At 32.2% G+C, this 21209-nt stretch overlaps 2 protein-coding genes and 2 non-coding genes across 5 annotated transcripts; 3 read left to right on the forward strand and 1 right to left on the reverse strand.

The window, feature by feature from the left end:
• Positions 1-3512: 3512 nt before the first annotated feature.
• LOC114189804 (U1 small nuclear ribonucleoprotein C-like) lies at positions 3513-6227 on the forward strand. Of its 2 annotated transcripts, XR_003605735.2 has the most exons (8): positions 3513-3666; positions 3771-3812; positions 3899-3941; positions 4608-4649; positions 4737-5007; positions 5474-5740; positions 5895-6006; positions 6193-6227. XR_003605735.2 is itself a non-coding variant. In XM_028078502.2 (7 exons), exons 2-6 carry the CDS (start codon positions 3805-3807, stop codon positions 5725-5727), a joined length of 618 nt encoding a protein of 205 aa, XP_027934303.1. In that variant the 5' UTR covers positions 3513-3666; positions 3771-3804; the 3' UTR covers positions 5728-5740; positions 5895-6227. The 2 variants fall into 2 exon arrangements, 1 of the variants encoding a protein (XP_027934303.1); XM_028078502.2 differs by having other exon boundaries at positions 5895-6227.
• Positions 6228-8470: 2243 nt separating this feature from the next.
• Positions 8471-8542, forward strand: TRNAP-AGG (transfer RNA proline (anticodon AGG)). Its single transcript has one exon. It is a non-coding gene; the product is annotated as a tRNA-Pro (tRNA).
• An 845-nt stretch (positions 8543-9387) lies between these two features.
• DEG2 (DEGP protease 2) lies at positions 9388-20192 on the forward strand. Its single transcript, XM_028082317.2, has 20 exons — positions 9388-9831; positions 10609-10659; positions 11119-11192; positions 11269-11332; positions 11899-11943; positions 12531-12638; positions 13187-13264; positions 13376-13442; positions 13594-13652; positions 14306-14405; positions 15116-15195; positions 17147-17203; positions 17952-18055; positions 18460-18547; positions 18644-18729; positions 18840-18864; positions 18955-19026; positions 19240-19290; positions 19379-19439; positions 19531-20192. The coding sequence occupies exons 1-20, from the start codon at positions 9532-9534 to the stop codon at positions 19773-19775; spliced, it is 1815 nt and encodes a 604-aa protein (XP_027938118.1). The 5' UTR covers positions 9388-9531; the 3' UTR covers positions 19776-20192.
• Positions 20193-20718: 526 nt separating this feature from the next.
• Positions 20719-20799, reverse strand: TRNAL-AAG (transfer RNA leucine (anticodon AAG)). The gene has a single exon. It is a non-coding gene; the product is annotated as a tRNA-Leu (tRNA).
• Positions 20800-21209: the final 410 nt, after the last annotated feature.

A 21209-nucleotide genomic window follows, 5' to 3' on the forward strand; every position in this document is an offset into this window, starting at 1 on the left:
AATAACTTCTTTTTCTTCATCAACGTCTTCATACCACCATTTAAAAAAATTGCAGCAAACACCACCACCTTCACTCTAGCGCTGTTGATGAACAGAAAATACATAAAAGATTCATTAAATCAGACATACCCAGAACAATAGCAATTAAATCAATCTTACCTTGTAGTTAGTACAACCCCAGAACTTTCTACCCACATTTCTCGGAGTTCTTGCTATCCTCAGAACTGCAGCTTCCCCACAATCACAAATGGGTCTTAAAGCTTGGGTGCGAGAAGAGGGAACACTACGCTGCACACAGTTATTACAGTATGAAGAAGATGATTGGGTCAGAGACATAGCTGCAACAAAGCTTCAACGTTCCAAGCATGAGCAAGGTCACACACGAGATGGCTTCTTCGACTTTTTATAAACCCTAACACTTTATTTTTTAATTTTCATTATTTGCATTTAATTAAAAACGTAATGTGTTTAACCCACTAATTAACCACCTCATTGTAAAGAATCACGGACACGTAGGATTAGTATTTCGACACGTAGCAAGGAAAAGCTAACTGTACAGTGAAAAGTTATCAATTTAAACGCCGTTACCCAATTAGGACCTAATTGAATCAAATTGACCAAAATTATGACCTATTTGAGCACCCCGCGAACATTGGGACCAAAAAAATATTTTAACCCTAAAAAAACTAGTATATATAATCTAGTTTATATATATATATATATATATATATATATATATATATATATATATATATATATATATATATATATATATATACACTGAGATATATATTAATAAGTATATTTTAAGTGTAATTTGATTTCATAAAATTTAATTCGATTTCATAAAAACTAATTTATAATATAAAATTTGTATATATTTTTATATTCTAATTTAGTTTTATCTGGTCGACGTAAAATTTACGATATAAATTTTTTATTCTTTACCTTTTTATACATGAATTTGATAGATTTAACGAGCTTTTCAAATCAATGAATATTATGATACAAATAAATGTTAATTTAATCGGACAATCCTTTATTAGGGTGTCATTGCTTTATTCAATATTAATTTTTAAATTGAATTCAATAATTAGTAATGTATAAAAATATTAATATGATTAAAAACTAAAATATTCACTATTTTAGTTAACTGTATATTTTTTTTATGAAAGTTGTTATATATTTATTATACAATTTTATTTTTAACGTATGATTGAAATATATTTATTATGCAAAATTATAATATATTTTATTAAATATAAATATAATTAAAGTTTTTTTTAACATCTCATTTAATATTGTAATATTATTAAATAAAATTTCACAAAAATCATAATCCATAAACAATTAGAACAAGATATACAATGACATTTTTACGGTCATCTCAAGATTTCCATGATAATATATAAGGTTTTCCACGTCTACAAACTAAAATAATTAAGAGTTGATAATAGATGCTACCAACTTATTATTATTATTATATATATATATATATATATATATATATATATAAACCATACATAACTAAGAAGTTTTAATCTAAGAATTATACAACTGCATCAACATCTTCCTCCTGGATATCTCATTAACTGTTTTTCCATCTGCTCTCATTATTAAAGGTGATCATCACAAAAGAAGAATAGCAAACACAAGACAAAAGGACAAGAGAGAGTAAGCTAATATAAAAGAAGTGTCATAAATCATGAATCAAATCATATTAGGAAACTATGTAATTACACCATTAAAGCCACAAACCACATCTTAAAAGACCTATTAGACTCAATTATCCGGATAACCAACATTAATGTAGAATTACTTGGAAGTTTTAGCACTTCCAATGGATAATTTCCACCTACAAGGTTAATCCTATACAAACCCCCTAAAACTCTAAAGTGTTCTTCTGACCATGACCTCTTACTACTCTCAACTCCTAATTACTCCTAATTAATTTTCCTATATATGAGTATGAACGCTTAGTAGAGTGTCAAAATAACTTCAATGCATGAGTCCCTACGTCAATGCACACCTTCAAAAGGATTTTCCCTTGAAAATCCATTCATCATTCTCAATTCACAGGTAAATAAGTATCATGTTATATCATCAATATGCAACACACATATCCATTGACAAAGTCATCATCATTACAGTTTCATACATCATTATATTCAAAAATTTCATACCATCCCCACACATTCATGTAATCACCAAGTATATTACACAATAACTTAATAACATTATGCAAATTAGTTGAGGATTTTAAAAATAAAACTACAACTTGTACAAAACTCTACAAATTATTTTCTTACATTCAAATTAAAGATAATTGAATTAAGAACTTAATGCAAAAAGAAAAAACCCAATTGGATACCTATAGAAAAATGTATGCACTAAACAAATGACAAAGGTCAAAGTTGTCAACAACCTAATCTACTACAACCTTACAAGAAAAATTGCTATCACTATAGACTTTCAAACAAAGATCACAACGGTCAAAACAAATAATCATATGTTTAAGACATGCTGTAAAAGTTTCAGTTCGATCCGACAATTAACGAAATGAAAATTCAAAATTTTCCTAGATGACTCAGAGTTGGAAAACTCACTCGTCCGGTGAGAGGATTGCTAGCCCAACGAGAATTGCTTGCCTAATGAGGAAAACTCTCAATCAAAATTGATTTTGACACTTGCTGGGCAAGCCGTGAGTCTACACGATGCAGAAACTCAAAATCTGCAGTTTTGTTACTAACCAACATACTAGAACAACGAAACTCAATTATAAAAGTCAAAAACAATCCCAAACCAATTACAACCTCTAAATAATACAAATGTATCTCAATTAACATTCATTCAACAAAATCCCCATATTAAATAATTTGTAATGAACAATGATAAATACATAATTATTTATCTAAAAAATAGGTATTAATTTTATGAGATATATAATTATTTCTCTTAAAATTGATTTATTTTTTTATAAATATTAAAGACAAAAAAATAATTTAATAACATAAAATACAAAGGTCGTTATTTAAGTTTTTGAAATAATTTTGATAATTAGAGGTTATAACGTCTAAGTAGTGTATTTTATTTGATAAATTAAATTTCAATTTCACTTTCTGGTTTTATAATGTTTATTGATATATATATATATATATATATATATATATATATATATATATATATATATATATTATTGATTTATTAACTAAGTATTGTGTGCATTATAGTTTTACAAAATGATTGATTTCAATTTTTTGAGTGTACTTTATATAAGAAAGACGTGAACATTAAGTGATGAATTATTTACAAGTTCATTTATATGTATTTAAAAGGCATCATCTTGTCTCACATATAGGATGTCTCACATAGTATTTAATTACTAATGTAAAATTTTACAAAAAAATCTCACTGAAAAAAGACTCAGTAAAAAAGTTAAAAATCCATTTAAATAAAATTATTCAAAAATCTAAAATTATTTAGAAACGTTTATAGGAATAGGAATTAAATTGGTATTTACTCAGCAATATTTCAATATCATATCAGACTATAAATCCATACCTCTGATGGAATCCAGAAACTTCCGCGCTTTCTGCACATAGTCTCTGTTTGAATAGCCCATTGTTTCGATTTTTTCACCCTTTCCATCCGGAACATCAAGCTCAGGTTACTAACGTCGTTCATTCCTCTTATTATTATTCTTTTATATTTTTTGTAGGGTTTTAAGTTTTTTCTCCTTTCACGATTTTGATAATTTGCTCCACTTCTAGGGTTTTGGCGGGACTCATTGCCATTGACACAGTCATGCCTCGGTACATATAAAATTGTGGATTCTTTTATATTTCAGTTTTCATGAATCCGAGGTATTCATTTTTTCTTGATCAATTTTGCATTGCAGGTATTACTGTGACTACTGCGACACCTATTTGACCCACGATTCTGTAAGTTGTTTTCCTCATCAATTCCTCTTTACTTCGAGTCTGTTTAGTCTAGTGAATTTCTTGCATTTAGTTGTACCTAAACTGCATTTGAAAATAGTTTATTGTTTCTGTCATTGTCATCGCCTGCTAGAACGATTTTCTACCTGGCAATAAGAAGATGCAATTGCAAGATGAATGTGTATTGTTTCCTGCGTCATGTGGGATTCTCAGGTGTAGTGACCTCTTTGTTATGGTTTAGGTTTTGCACATGAATCCCCCTAAATTCTCATTTTTTTACTCAATTAATTGGGGTTGGAGTGTAATTTGGGATGCAAAACAAACTGAAGTGGAAATTTGAAGGATCATGTTAGATGTGCCATGATTTTAAGAAGTGTGAGGATTTGTGATTCTCTGATTTTGGGTGATATATAATGTTTTTATTGGTGATTTTTGAATGTAAGAGGGTTTAATAGGTGAATTTGTTGATATTTTATTTTGAAAATGATGATTTTAATGTTTTAAGCGAAGGAAAGGATTTTGTTGTGGCAAATTAAAAAAACTGGGGGATTAACTTTGATGTTATTGGGGGGCCAAATTGCACATTAATTATGGTAGAGGAAGTAAAGGTGTACTTTAACCATTAGTGTTTCATGAAGGTTTTTTAGCCTCATTGTTTGTCTTATGCAGCCATCTGTTAGAAAGCAGCACAATGCAGGTTACAAACACAAGGTACCGTGAAATTTCTAACTTCTTGGAATCAAATGTACTACATTGTACACCATATTTATGGCGTTTAGCATCTGATCATATCTTCAGGCAAATGTGAGAACCTACTACCAGCAATTTGAAGAACAACAAACACAGAGTTTAATTGATCAGAGGATCAAAGAACATCTTGGGCAAGCTGCAGCATTTCAGCAGGTTGGTGTAGCTTATAATCATCTGATGGTTCAGAGGCCAAACCTTCCTCCTGTGTTGCCACCACCAAGACTGCCTATTCCTGGAAATGCACAAGTACCTGGAAGCCAACCACTAATGCCAGGAATGAGACCACCTGTCTTTCCTAGACCACTTCCTGGGGCACCAGGTGAATTTTATCTTGCACATTGCTTTTGTGAAGTTCATAAAGCTTCCATCTCCCCTTATTGAAACATTCAATCCGACTCTGGCTGTCATATTTATGTCTTTGCATTTTACTTGCAGACATGTGGTTCTTTCAATTATTATCTTGACAGTGACTACTTATCACATGCCAAGGATTAACCACAAATTAATTTTGGTTTCTGTTGTTGCAACGACCTTGTTATTTAAATTTTCTTTTATATGGTGCTTCTTTCTTTGGATTTTCTGTATTAAAAATAATTATTTTGTTAAATAACTAAAATAAGTTTTCGACAAGAAAACCTCTATGCTTTTATCTGTTTCTTCTCTAAGCTGTAGTTCTATCTAATGCTGAAAGTTCTGAAAAACTTGATAGCCAAGTTCAAGCATTATAAACTTGTTCTTTTATTACCCAATATCTGACGTAAGTGGTTTTCAATTGGAATGTATAGGATATGCTTCTGCACCTACCATGCCTCCAATGTTACCCCCACCTGCTGCTCCCCAGGTGTCAGGTCAACTTAATACCCTACCAAGACCCCCTTCATTAGCTCCCCCTCCAACTGTTCCTGGTAGCACTGCGCCCCCAGCTTCCAATGGTGCTCCCTCTATGGTATCGTCAGCAGTGTACCAAGCTAATCCACCAGCACCTGGAGGTTATGATAATTACAATGCCAGTGCTCAAGCACCTGAGGGCAATCACTGACCTGGTTAAACTGGTATATTATTTAATATTAATTATTGAATTTTATGAAATACAATACTTGTTCAACTGTAACTCGGGTAGAAAGCATTGTAGTTGCTGGAATCACGCATCCACTGAATTTCAACTAATTAACATTCTTTCCTGTTTCATTTATTTGTGCTATGCAGTTCTCTCTGTAGAATGCTATATCTATTGGAATCTTAACTATTTGTGCTCTCCCTACCTGCCGTTCATCAAACGAGGACTTGCCATTTGTGGTCATATGTAGAGTAATCATTGGTATGTAGCATGTCCATCAGCTTGAATGCAGAAAAAAATCTTATAAGTTACGTTTTTAATGGAAGATTTATGTTAAGTGCCGATCGCCATAACTTTCCAATGTGGCCTGTTGATGATAGCTTCTATTCTGCAATTAGTTTATTTCTAAACTGAATTTCATTAGTGATAAATGTACTTGTATTGTAGGTTTGGAGAAAAATTCATTATTTCGTATTGTGTTATTGGCTCTGAATTTCCTAAAAGCTTTACCTGTTGATCAACAACAAAAGTCTTATTTCACAATGTAAGGTCAGTTACATAGATCAGATGCTATTTTCCTCTGTTAAGATTAAATCTTCATAGATATTACTCACCACGAGATCCTTCTTAGCAACTTCTTTTGATGTTCTTCTTGGTCTTCCTTCTCCTTTTCAAAGATTGAAAAAGCCATGCAATCTATTTTCCTCACTTTTATTTTATTTTATTTGAAAAAGCCAAAATATATAACAGTGTGATAAAACTTTCTTGGCAGTTTTATTTTTTGATCACAAATAACTAATGACTTTTTTTCCCATTTTAAGTCATCTCACCATCATTTAGTAATCCTGATCACAATCATTTTAATTTAGAAACCACTGGTGTGACATTTCTTATTTTTACTTTCAAGTTATATGTCTCGTTAAAATTACAATGTATATACTGTCTGCTTCCAGCTTAGTGAAAACCCTTAGTTTCTAAAGCTAAAAGTTGAATCTAACCATTTTACCTAATTATTCTATTAAAACTATATCGTTTGTAAAAGCAAACGTTTAATTAACGGTAACTTTGTATGCGTATGGTAAGCACATTTTAACGCTAGATTAAATGAGTGTGGACTTAAAGTTGAGCTGCAATATTCTCCCTATAAAACGTTTAATTAACGGTGTCTTGCTTGATCCATCCCCTCTGAAATTTTAGAAATGGTCGTTCTTTTATTTCATGGTCTCAGATTATGCATTTTTTCTACTGTTATAACTTTTTACATTCATTATGTCTTCATTCAGTGATTAAATTATTAGGGAATAACATTTTCCCTTGCTAATTGTGTTGGTACTTTTTTAGCACATTTTTATCAAATTACCCTCAAAGCAAACATCAGTTTGAAGTTCCTTTGTCCACCTTGACGCATCTGATATAGGTTCATAATTGTTTGTGTCGTACCAACTATTTATTTGGCAAGTCAATCAGTATTCACATATGGGGGATTCATTTCTTGAATTATTTTTTAAAATTAATTGTTGTGAAGAGATATTTCACTTGGTGTCCCTGTATGTATAAATATTATCTTGGGTTTCAGGAAATAATTATACCAATTTTCATTTGCATGTTTTGGTTCTAGCTTTTCATTAGCCTCGAAGAAAAAAAAAATACTTATATAGATTTCAATCAATTTATATTCCATCCATGTGTGATATATGAACTGATGCTTGTCATATTTACTTCTGACAAGCATGTATATATAAATATAGCATGCATGATCTCGAATACCATTTTTTTGGTGTTAACGGTTCTCAACTGGAAAACCAGTACTGAAGTGATTGCTGAAGACGAAATTTCCACTTTGGTCTAAGGAGTAAATTGTTCACTTCAGTAAAGGGGACTATGGTGAATGAGATTTTAAAATATTTTGCGACATGGGCAATTAAAGCAAAAGTTCCCACTTCATTAATTTCAAATTAACATAGCAGCAATGAATGAGACAATAAAAATAAAATTGTTTTGTTTTCTTGGTTTACTATTCTAGTAGTGTGTAGTATCGTTAAATAATTTTCGGACGAGGCATATGCAGTTTATACAAAAATCCTGCCCAAAGAGAGGTTTCTTCTCGCAGACATTAGAGTTCACCCAACGTTTGGATATGGCGCTTAATCGGGGATTTCTTTGTGCACGTTCCATCTTTTTCTTCTGCCTTTTTATAAATATGAAAACATTTACCTTGCTTTCGAAAATAATTTTGAAATTACATAATTGAAAAGTCATATTTGCTTTTGAATTCTCCAATTTGAAAACTTTTTTTTTTATTTCTAAATTGTGTAATTCAAAAATAATTTGCTTACATGAACAATAAACAGTTTTAAATTACACAATTCAATAATTAGTTTTTTCATAGGAAAAGATTGTAGATCGTGTAATATGGAAATATCTCACCTAATTTTGCACTAATGACTACGAAATTTTGTACTATAGTTTGGTGGGATTCTTTTCTGATGGTTTAGAAAGGTTTTCTCAATATTTTTTAAAACCTAGTTTTAAAGCTGTGTTTCAAAACAAGTGTATAAAATAAAAAATAAAAATAGTTAGATGTTGTCTCAATATTTTTTTGAAGATGCTCTATTGTCGTGTTTAAAAGGCAGATTAGAATATACAAAATGTATGAAAATTTAAAAGAATAATGCAAAATTACCTTCTGTGTTATTTTTAATTCATAATATAATAAAACGTAAGCGGGCATTTGGTCTAGTGGTATGATTCTCGCTTAGGGTGCGAGAGGTCCCGAGTTCAATTCTCGGAATGCCCCTTTTTTATTTATCCTTGCCTTCGATGATTAAAATTATATATTTAATAGATTTTCTGTTTTTCTTTACACATTACCTGCAATTCAAACTATCCTATTTTCATTTTAGATTTTGTTTGGAGTAAGAGTTTAAGTACTTTTACTGTTAAAATAAATTTTATATTATTAATCAATAGAAAAAATATTATTAATGCCCAATTTAGGATAATTATGGCAAAAGTAAATACATTTATCAAACAAAATGAATTATTGTTAAATGATACTATAAATTTGTTTTGCATTAATTGCTCATATAATATTTTCTTTTATAATGATACTTAAGTTAAAAAATTACGCACTTAAAATGATTAACCTTAGAAAAACTTACTATCGATATATCTTTTGACAATGACTAAAAGGTTAACAGCTTAGTTTAATAAGTTCTACTACTAGCCACATTTATTAACCCTGTTATAAATTAAAATTTATTAAAAAACTTTTGTTAATAATCACTTTCTAACACATTTTACCATTCATTGTAAAATAAGAAGAAAGTCTCGTTAAAACTAAGATGATATTCACCAAAATTTACAATTCTAATAATTTCATACAATAGTAAAGAGTGTTCAAAATAAGATATTTGAAAATTGTTGTAAGCATTACTCTTGTAAAAATCAATGAACTTTTCTTAGCTTATTAATACGAGTTTGAGATTACTATGTATAAAAAACAGAATACAGATCCTAATGATTAAATAATAATAATAATAATCATAATAACAATATAAACTCAATGAAAAAAATGGCTAGGTTTTCATATGAAGACGTATCTACAAAACAGTGAAACTAAAAAAGCCGGTGAAACATAAAATTAAGATGTTTGAACATAGGATAGAGGATAAGGAAAAGGAACAAAAACACGAACAAGTAGAAATGCTGCTGCTGCGCCAACACTGAACTCGGACAAACTCAATTTACAATCTCTCTTTCTTTTTCACTCACTGTGTTGTGAAAATGGCAGTTGCACTATCAAGTTGCACTTCCTTATCCTCTGTGCTCTTCTCCACTGTTAAATTCCGCTGCTCATTCGGACAAAGACCCATCATTGCCTCTATTCGCTGCAATCACTCGCACCGACTCTCCTCCTCTTCCTCCAAATCCAATCGCCAAAAGGAAGGTGCAGGCCACAAGAAACAGCACTCTAAAGATGAAAGGCCTTCAAGAGGGAATGTGGTGGAACCCCAGCCAACTTCTTCTAAAGCTTTTGGCATTCTTAGGAAAAATAAAGAGATGTTTGATTCCAAGGATCAGCAGGTGTATAACACAATCCTACCTTTTTTACTTTTTAGCATTGAATTCACATGGTTTGTGTTCGGAGCAGCCTGTAAAATGCTGAAATAGGTGACTTGTGTCTGTCTTCATATTTCGAGGTGCTATTGTGGCGGCTATGCAGTGAATTATGTGGTTGTAGTGACAAGTTAAGAACTTGGGTTTTGCGTTTTAGGAAGGGTGTGTTTGTGCTTTGGATGGAAGAATTATCCTTCCCTCCCCTTCCTACATACTGTAGTGTAACTTGTTGTGTCGAGGAAGTTAAGTTTGGGTTGGGGTGCATCAGACATTGCGTGGAAATTTAATCACTATTTTGTGTGTGGAAAGTCGAAACATGAAGCAGTGTTTTTTCACTTGTGGTGCGGCATATATGATAATTGAATTGAAAATACGTGTCAGGGTGTGAGAGTTGGCTTCACTGGTAGGCCCTTAACACCATTGAAAAACAGGTTTTGGATTTGATTCCGGTTTCTGGTGGCATGCTTCTTCACCTCGGAATGGGAGGGAAACTTCCCTGGTGTTAGTCAGAATCTGTATGACTGTTTTGGTTAAAATATATGTAGGTTGATCAATTTGGTAAAAGGTTTGCTGGAATGTTGATTTCCATATCAAGAATCCCTCCTGAATATGCAGTCTTTTTAAATTTAAGTTTGGGGTTTAGGCCGCCATTGAAGAGTAATTTCCCATTGTGGGTACAGAATGCCAAACTGATTGCTTCTCTTTATGTGGGTAGCCTAATTTCAGTTAATTATATAATTTCAGGTTGAACCAAGTGATTTACAAGACTCGGCTTTCCTTAATGCTGTTGTGAAGGTGAAACTTAAATTTTATATTCCTGGTTAAGAATTTTAATTTTTTTTTTTTGTCTCAAACCTTTGGATGTGAGGGGGAAGAGTTGCACCTCAAATTTCAAAGTTCGAAAACAAATGTTGTTTACTTCATGCCGCTGTTTGCTTGCATGTGTTTTGGCTAGTTCGCCTCCTTGGTGTGGAACTTTCTCAGATTTCTGAGTTATCTAATGATGTCAAGTTTCTGAATTCTTATTCATTATCATAATATGATCTGATTCCTTACCTAGTGTTAACATAGTATTTTTTCTACACTGGCCATAGTTTGTCCCTTCAAAGTGCCTTAAAACAGTATCTATTCTTTTTAGCAACAAGCAATCATCCTTGTTAATTTCTTATAATATTTTTGTGCTATGCTTTATATTTGCATTGCTCATGTATGGATTTTCTTTGATAATATATCTTGTTCCTGTAACATCTTTAGGTTTACTGCACCCACACTGCCCCGGATTATTCACTTCCTTGGCAAAAACAGAGACAATACACTAGCACTGGAAGGTAAGTTTTTGAAAGCCTTGACTGTAGAATTGTTAGAGTCCTTATTTATTAATCTTACAGGCCACGTTTTGTGCAGTGCATTTATGATTGGAGACAGGAAACTTTTAACGAATGCACATTGTGTGGAACATGATACCCAGGTAATTTTCTTAATTATCCTATATTCAGTACAATGTTGATTTTTGTAATTTGTAATATAAATTAATTAATGGGTTTAGTATGAGTTATTATAATTTATAATTTTGTGCTAAATGGACCTTATAAACTAGCCAACCAAAAGTGGATAGCTAGAAGAAATTTTCAGATATAAAAGAGGGCAACCCAATGCATGAGTTTCCACCTAGTGCGTAACCTTACCTGGCAGGCTGTGAGAGGTTATTTCCAAGATTTGAACTAGTGACCGCCATGTTACTAAGCAACTACCTTAGTGTTTATGCTAATGCTCACCTTCAATTAGTCAATTTCCTGATAATTGGATTGAAGAGAAAAAAAATAGAAGAGGTAATTGATAGAATTTGCCTTTGATAGATAACTTGTGTTACATATTACAAATTTGTATATCTGTGCTATTAATAATATGGCCAATGATACTAAAACTTTAGATTGATATGTTTCTGCTTTATCTGATCATTTGTAAGGTCTTTTGTGTAAAGCAATTTAAGAAGATTCGGTGGTTATAATTTTTTCTCTTTTGGGATGATTGCAGGTCAAAGTAAAGAAAAGAGGGGATGATTCAAAATATGTGGCTAAGGTGTGTCTGGTGTGAGGCTTTAGTTTTTTCTCTGTATTCTATTATCTGTTCAAACTTTAGGTGTCTATAACAATTTTCTTGAATTATCTGGCTCCGTAATATTATCTCATTTATCATTGAACTAAGACCCCATAATACAGAAAGTACTAGCAAATTAGTTTGTAAAATACTTTAAGTGCAGAAAAAAGGTGTTATTTTTGGGTTTACTTTCTAAGTTATACCTTGCTAAAAATTTCAATTGTACACTGTAGAGTACAAGTCACCTTTACATGGGTAAAATTTTATAGTCATTTGTGAACTTAGGAAAGTATATTGCACCCAATTGCAACTTGGAATGGTGGTGCAATTTTTTATAAATTTGTGGGTTAATTCAGGTAACTTGCAAAGGATTCTTTTCAACAGTTTAAGCTTATCACGTAAAATGCTTTCCTGATTCACAAAATGTATTCATGATAAGCATAATTTATTGATAATACTGAAAATGCATGTATTTGTAAGTTAAATTTAGACTATAATATATGGCCTTTATTTCATATATTTCAAGCACTTGTTCATATATTTACTTTACTAATTGATGGAATGTACAGGTTTTGGCTAGAGGTGTTGATTGTGATATAGCTTTGCTTTCGGTAGAAAATGATGAGTTTTGGAGAGATGTGGAGCCTCTCACATTTGGACGTTTGCCACATCTTCAGGTGTAAAGTTTTCTTTGTCTTGGTATTTCTTGACTTGTAATCTACCCTAAAGAAAGGTGTTAAGTGATTTGTTAATGAATTATATATAAATTGGTTTGGGGATTGTTAGATGATGGATTTAGAGAACTAGGTTGAAATGGTATTTTCTCAGTGTCAAGGTACACGATGATAGTTCTATTTTCTTTCTTGCTATGAAGTATTGGGAACTATTCTGATTGATATCATGAGGCCAATATTTGTTATCATAAATAAATTATTACACACCTGTTCAACAAGATTAACTGGTGCTGGGAAGAGTAACATTTCACACTTCCTCCTTTTGTACACCCTCCCCACCAATTCTATTTACAAAATAGTAAGTGATTTATTTTCCTAGTGATCTACACCAATTACCCAAATGATGTGGGGTTTGATACGTGTCTGTGTGTTAAAAATGAAAAAAAAAAAAATTAACTGGCCAATTTTATATAGTTTTATAAATTTTCTTAAATATTTCTGTTCAAATGGTTCATACTGAAATTTATATTTGCTTTTTTTCTGATTTGAAGGATTCTGTAACTGTTGTGGGATATCCCCTAGGAGGAGACACAATTTCAGTGACAAAGGGAGTTGTATCTCGTATAGAGGTTTGATATATTAAATTGGATGTAAAGCACCATTTCATCTGTGTCAAATCAATAATTTTTTTTTGGTTTATGGTCTTAGTGCTCAGTTGTTTGAAAATAAATTTTAACTAGGTCACATCATATGCTCATGGATCGTCTGATTTGCTGGGCATTCAAATTGATGCAGCAATAAATCCTGGTCAGTATGTCTGAAAGTGGTTAAATTTTAGTTTTTCCTCCTCTCTAGCAAAAACTCTTTCCACTCTATCTTTTCCTATTATACAGTATATCTATAACCCACCATTGAAATATTTTTATGATAGACAGTGCTCAAAATTGTTAAATTTTAGGTAATAGTGGAGGTCCAGCATTCAATGACCAAGGGGAGTGCATTGGAGTAGCATTTCAGGTAGATTGTTTGGCATGCAAGTAGTCGATGTCTCATTACTTGGCTTGGATACTTTGCCATGAAAGATTCTCTTTGTAAGACAATTATTAAACATTTGTGAACTTGGACATTAAGATAATCCTGTTAGAGAGAATGACTACTTTAGTTATGTTAATTAAGAAATAGTATTACGTTAGATGTTGTTAGATATGAAATTATTCATGAGTATTCCTGAACAACTTATGCTTTTGGGAGTGTGGTCAGGTGAACATTCTTTGCCTCATTGTCTAGATTATAAATTGAACTTTAGTATAGCCTAAAGCCTCTAGCATGAGGGGGCCTGTGAAATATAAAATCATTAACAAACCTTCTCAACTACAGCTTCTAGGAAAGTTGGTTCTTTCTTGACATACCATGATATGTGTATCTTATGCTAATTGATAAAAATTTCATTATATTTGTAACAGATAAATTTGATCTTAGTTATTAGGAAAATATATACTACTGATAACTAGGGATATTCTCCACTATTAACCATTATTAGATTTCCCCAAATTATACTTTGAATAAAATTATAAGTAAATGATTTACATGTGTGATTAACACAACAGAAACTCTTTAATATTGTAATTTTTTTTAATCTGGAGCATTTTCTTATGGGACATTACCTTTAGGTCTTCAGATCTGAAGAGGCTGAGAATATTGGATATGTGATTCCTACAACTGTTGTATCTCATTTTTTGACCGACTATGAAAAGAATGGCAGGTATACTGGTAAGAAACTCTTCTAGAATATGGTTATATTTGATAGATTTGGCATGGCACTCTGTTATTTGAGTAAGCACGCTGAACTGTGCATTTATTACTGGAAACGATTTGATTTTTTATTGTAAGGGATAGACAACCTATGGGTACATCCAGCAATTAGTAAAACTACCCTATCATCAATAACCATATCCTAGCCCCATACGCATAATGCATCATGCAGTAACAGTCCCCATTTTATAGCGGTCTCAACAACTGCATAAAGACAGAAATAGAAAAACAGATTCGTGGCTACCTTAATAACTGCCTAAGGAAACTATTACTGCACAAACACCATAATTCACTCCAACTGAGCCTTGTTTGCATCTTATCGCTTCTCACATACTCTTTCCAAGGTGTATCTCTATCGCTATGCTTCAGACATTGTGTCATATGGTTACGGGAAATTCAGGGTTGTGTGATGTGAATATCATTTTGTTCGACCATCTCTCAGAAAATGTCTTGCTGTTAAAATTTATAAGCTACTGAAATTACACTTCTGCAAAAGATACACACACACACACACACTTATAATTCCAACGAGTCCAGATTCCAGAAAAAGAAAAAAGGTTACTATTGTATTTCACAAAGCATGTTATATTCTATCATAAATGATGCCTCCTGATCAAGCTTAATACGGAAACTATATTGGTAGTCTGAAAATGTACTTTTACTCCCAGGTTTCCCTTGCCTTGGGGTACTTATACAGAAGCTAGAGAACCCTGCACTACGTGCATGGTTGAAAGTACAGTCCAATGAGGTATGATATGCATGGAGATGATTTGTTTTAATGGTGCTGTTTGAAGATGCCAATATCCATTAGCCACGTGTTCTTTTGGAACCTTCTTATCTTTAATTCACGTCTGTTATTATTCCAACTTTTTAAGCAGTATATGCATATAGCAGTATGAATTATTTAATTAGTGTTATGCTCATAACTCTTAAAGATTACAGTGTGATTGCACATGTGGGTTTGCTTGTATGAGGTGGATCATTTATGAGGACTTAAAATCAAAAAGAGTTAGTTAAGACAGGAGGGTGGGGGAGAAAAAGAGAGTATTTAGATGAACACTTGCAATGTTAGTTGCTTGATGAACATACTTGTGATATTCTGGTGTTACCAAAAGATTTTTAATATGATTCAGTATCACTTGGTAGGACCTTGTTTTTATCGAATGTTCTGGTGATGTGGTACAACTACTTTTGTCATTTTGTCATGAAAAAAATGCACCTTGCAATAATTTTTGTTCCAAGGCTTTTAGTGTGGTTAAGTTTGGTTAACAGACATAACTTTTGTTCTTATGATGTGTCTGATTTTTTTATATCATGTTTGTATTTGTTAGAGTTGAAAACAGCTCACAATATCATTTAAGAACACTTAAGTATCTCAGATAACCTCTTAGGAACATTTTCCACTTTTCATTATTATTAGTTAGTAGTCTTTTTGTATTTGTGTGCTTGGAGTTGTGCTACTTTCTTGATTTAAGTATCTCAATGTAAACGAATCAGTAAATCAGTGTTGTGTCATATCTTTCACACCATATCAATAATATTTTATTATTTTCAAATATTCTTTCTCTTGTTTCTCCACCCATACCTAAACCCTATAATTTCAACACAGCATTATGGCAGTACCATCTTCCGTCACTTGATTTTGTCACTAAAATATAGAATTCCACTTTGGCAATGTTTTATCTCTGTGATTTTTTTTTTCTCATTGGCACACACCAATTACACCATGCAAAACTCTTATCTTCTTCCATCTACGTGCAATTGTTTCACTACTTTTCTTTTTACAGTGATCTTCTCTCCTGGATGCCCTTTCCCATTTACTTGATTGAAGTCTTCATCTTTGCTCTCTTTCATTTTTCATTTCGGTATTCCTATTGGTTTCCAATACTCGCCTGGTATATGGTATATGAAATAAAGAGGCAATTTTTAACCACAGATGCTGCGATATTCTCCTCTCACCATTAATCATATCATATCACATTGGTAATTTCTCTTCCAATCATGAATAATGGTCATGGTATTTTCTATTTCTGTCTAGTGTTGACAACCATTAATTTCAATTTCCATTTCTGAGTTCCTCAATTCTGCTACTGCTTGACTAGCTTGGAGAAGTTTTAGTTATTGCCATAAGAGAAACTTTCTTCTGAGCAGCTTTTCTTGAGAAGTCTCTTCCTTGGTCATGCAATATTCAAACCAGATTTTCAAGATGATGATCATTCTACCCGTCTTGCTAGGTTGTCTGTCTTACAATGCTCATCTCTACTTTGTTCTGGCATCCTTCAGTTTCCTTTCCACACTTTGTTGTGGAATCCCATTTTAAGTTGTCTTATTTTCTTTCTAAATTGTTCATTTGTAAATAATATAAAAGATTAGTATGCTTTAACTTGAATGATAATGTTAGAATATATTAAAAAAAAATCCCATAATATCTTTATTGTCTAAATTAGAATATTTTGGAGTATGTTAGATGATATCTTAGGAGGGGTTTCCAAGTTTATTATTGATTCATATCATTGTTTAGTGTATTGGTGAGCTCGGGCTGGTACCATACTAGGACTTGATCTACTTATTAATACAAATAGATTGCATTATCAACAAAATTTTGTTGAGTGTTCTTTTTCTATTCTTTCCTTCACCCTCACTTTTTCAACAATAATTTCATAGCACTAAATTTGGATATTTCACATTGTCATTTGCAGGGTGTATTGGTTCGTAGAGTTGAGCCTACTTCTGATGCAATTAACGTATTAAAGGAGGTAATGTGGATATTTTAATTTGCAGGACATTTTCCTCGAAGGGCAACCAACTAAAACCTTGAATCATTGCTCTAAAATATTCTATTAAGCTTCTCTACGGTCTAGAAGAATGCTTAAAATGCTTAGTTCATTTGAATTTTACATAAACAGAAACCATGAGGGACAGGCAACTAAAACCTTGAATCATTCCTCTAAAATATTCTATCACCCTTCTTTACGGTCTAGTGAGTTAAGGGGTCAGACAAATTTAAGAAATGCTATTTGTTTATTGGAATAAAGGATGGGCTAGCTTGGGGGTCTAGATATTGAGTGAGTTTGTTTGTGCTTATTTTTTAAGAAAACATGTTTATTTAATAAAATAAACAGATTTTTGCTTTTTTTATATGTTTATCCAATCTACTTATTTAGTAAGAAAATTTTTTTGCTTCTTAAGTAAGTGATTATTTTAAACATTACTTACTTCAAAACCACTTACTTTAAGTTTCAACAAAATGGTCCATTGTCACAGAAATCCGTTGCGTTCAAAAATTGAAAGTTATTACCCGTGAGGTGTCTAATCTGTGTTGATGTGTGCATGTCTTCTTTGTTATCCTTTTTTAAAAATCATCATTGTCGTCTCAGGTAAAAAAGTTTGTTATTTTTTGTCATTAACATTTTAAAGTAAAGTGTAGAAGATGCACGCTTGGGTGTTAATGTGAATTCTCACTGATCAATGCATTAACCTTTCTGAACGAACTTCCCATTACAGGGTGATGTGATTATCAGCTTTGATGATGTTCCTGTTGGTAGTGAAGGAACAGTCCCATTCAGAACAAATGAGCGAATAGCCTTCCACTTCCTCATTAGTCAAAAGTAGGGGCTTTCATTCATTCCCATAATCTCTGTATTATCATACGCAAACTTTTGAAAAAAGAAAATAAAGTAAAAATATTGGTGACATTTTTGTATTTAAAAGTTATAAAAGAAAATATTCTCTTAAATTTAACAACCCCTTGTATATGTTGCTAACCATTCCCCAGCTTTTCTATGCTTTCCTACATTAAATTTTGCGGTTATTGAGGATACAACACTTCACAATTTTGTGCAAAGATCATTTAATTCATGCTAGATGGATATACTCGTAGGTGGTTTATTGGAAAGCTTCTGAAAGGTTTCATTTGATAATATGATGAGACATGTTTCAGAGCATTTGGCATTTGCTTTTCTTGGCTGTTGATGTTCTTAAAATTGAAGCCTATAGTAATGGTGTTATACAGATTTTCAGGTGATACTGCAGAGCTTGGTATCATCAGAGCAGGGACATTTATGAAAACTAAAATTGTTTTAAACTCACGAGTTCATTTGGTATGTGACATATCATTGAATTTTGGCATCAATCTTTTTCATGATATTGTTGATCTTATGCTATTTATTTTGCAACTTTGTTTTCCTGTCTTCAAGGTTCCCTATCACATTGATGAAGGTCAACCTTCCTATCTAATAATTGCTGGTTTAGTGTTCACACCCCTCTCAGAGCCATTGATTGAGTATGTTGTATTTATTATATTTGCAGATTTTACAGTGTTTTTTTCTTTCCTATTTTTTAGCTGGGTGTCGTGAGTTAGTATTTAATTTATTCATTATGATATCTTGGCAGGGAAGAATGTGAAGACTCTATAGGGGTAACTTCTGGATTTGTATGGATTAATCTTAAAGCAAAAAAGTTGAAATCCAATTAGTTTGTGACTCGGTTTTATTTTATTTTCTGTCAGCTAAAATTATTGGCAAGGGCACGTTATTCTTTAGCAAGGTTTAAAGGGGAGCAAATTGTAATTCTTTCTCAGGTGGGGTGCTGGATTACTTCTAAAAAACCATGCATATGTATAGCTTGGTTGTATTCATGAATTCTTATATCACATATGGCATTTACTTTTATACATGCTTTGATCTATTTTATTAATTTATTCAACAATGTCATAGCATTTACCATTTTCTAATCGAATATTTAGTTGCTTTGTATTGTGTGCTATAAGTTTGCTTTGCTTTATGTTTGACAGGTCTTGGCAAACGAAGTCAACATAGGTTATGAAGACATGGGCAATCAACAGGCAAGTCATTTCCATATGTGAGATTGATTTTCACATACCCAATACATTATGCATATGCATGTTTCTCTAAAATGATTTTTTTTTTCAGGTTGTAAAATTCAACGGAACTCGAATCAAAAACATTCATCACCTTGCACATCTCGTTGATTGTAGGTTCTTACATTCTTTATCTATTTGTTGTGCATTCATTTGTTTTAAAAATATGTCTCAGGGTTGTTCTATTACTTCTGTCTTGCTCAGCATGCGAGGACAGGTATCTACGTTTTGAATTTGAAGATAGCTATGTAGCTGTTTTAGACAGAGAAGCTGTTGTTGGTGCTTCATCCTCCATACTGAGTGATTATGGAATCCCATCTGGAAGATCTTCTGATCTTTCTAAACCTTATGTGGATACAGCAGAAGGTGATCAACCAGCAAACCAGGAATTTGGTGATAGCCCAGTTTCAAATTTTGAAATTGGCTCTGATGGACTACTCTGGGCATAAGAAACTTGCACCTGAAGATATCTGTGAAATTTCACATGGCGTCGTTATTTGAAGCAAGCAATCTCAATTTTGGGTTGCAGAAAGTGCTGCAACAGTATGAGACAACCTTAATGTTGAACACATGAATGCTGTTATGCTACACTGGGGCATATCAGAAGCGACCTGTTAGAGTAGGACTGTAAGAAAGAGAGTTCATAATTATTTCTTGTGTCACTCTTCTTGAATTGATGAACCTGAATGATCACTTCGGGTTTGACGTCTAAATTTTTCTCACACATTCTATATTTTTAAGGCAATAGTGCACATAGGAGTGACTCGAACACCTCTTTGATGTAATCAATGTAACATTTTTCAATACATTGATTTTACATTTGTTCTGATTGAAGTTAAAATTATATCAATGTCATATTTATGAAATTATCAGTGCTCAGTCTGAGTGAATCTCTTTCTGAGATCAAGTGTAATGCTCAATTTGAATGAGCCGCTTGTCTTTTTTAAATTTTGCAGATTGATTCATTTGAATTGATTACAGTCCATCAGAACTTCAATTTGTATTAGATATACATAGATATTTGCACTTAATTATCTAAAAGTTAAATGACATTACTAAGAAAAACAAATTGACAACAAAAACTAAAATAAATTCAAACCCAACCAAATCTGAAAGGACTAGCACAGCAGGAAAAGAAAAAGCTAAAAGATTCTTGTTTGGACAACAGGAAAAAGAAGTCACACTCATTTTGTTATTCTGTTTATAAATTTACAAAGAAATACATAAACTCGAGCAAAAGAAAAAGGTCAAAGAAACATTTTGGAAGCTATAACATGTAGATCAATGCATCTTATATTACTTTGGACAATAAAAATATAAAGAGATATAGTTGAGACAGTAGAGTATTTCATAATCATTAAAAATCGGAAATTGAAAAAAATACTACAATATTGTTGAGAGTGGGATTTGAACCCACGCCCTTTCGGACCAGAACCTTAATCTGGCGCCTTAGACCAACTCGGCCATCTCAACTTAATGATATTCAGGTATTAGTATTCAATAATATTTAAAACATACGATAGTGGCAGTTGGTGAAATGAGGTGTGAGTGCACCTTCTCCACAATTTGTTGTCCCTACCATTAAGTTACTAGCAGACAATGAAAAACAAATATTTGTTTCATATGTGATGTCCTTCAATGACAAAATAAGTTCACAAGGAAAAAATAGTCCAAACCAAAGTGACCCACTACAAAAGAAACCACCAAACTAAAAGAAGGAAAAAGAAGGCATGAATGGAAGAAGAAAGAGCAGTAACTTCACATTCTCATACTAGTGCTATACCATTTCTATTGGCATATTTGTTACTATGATTGTACAATACTCATTCATAATTATTTTTTCGATGTGGGACTGCGTTGAAATTTTTTCCCTCCTCCTTTCT

The sequence above is a fragment of the Vigna unguiculata genome, chromosome 7 (genome assembly GCF_037176805.1).
Source record: "Vigna unguiculata cultivar grain cowpea cultivar isolate G323 ecotype 2 chromosome 7, ASM3717680v1, whole genome shotgun sequence".
NCBI lineage: Eukaryota > Viridiplantae > Streptophyta > Magnoliopsida > Fabales > Fabaceae > Vigna > Vigna unguiculata.

Bases quoted from the DNA above. Each gene is read 5' to 3' on its own strand.
- DEG2 (XM_028082317.2), top strand. From the start codon at position 9,532: ATGGCAGTTGCACTATCAAGTTGCACTTCCTTATCCTCTGTGCTCTTC. The intron at 18,056-18,459 runs GTAGGGGCTTTC...GGTGTTATACAG, and splicing joins CACTTCCTCATTAGTCAAAA to ATTTTCAGGTGATACTGCAG. The intron at 18,730-18,839 runs GTATGTTGTATT...ATATCTTGGCAG, and splicing joins CTCTCAGAGCCATTGATTGA to GGAAGAATGTGAAGACTCTA.
- LOC114189804 (XM_028078502.2), top strand. The intron at 4,650-4,736 runs GTACCGTGAAAT...TCATATCTTCAG, and splicing joins ATGCAGGTTACAAACACAAG to GCAAATGTGAGAACCTACTA. The intron at 5,008-5,473 runs GTGAATTTTATC...TGGAATGTATAG, and splicing joins ACCACTTCCTGGGGCACCAG to GATATGCTTCTGCACCTACC.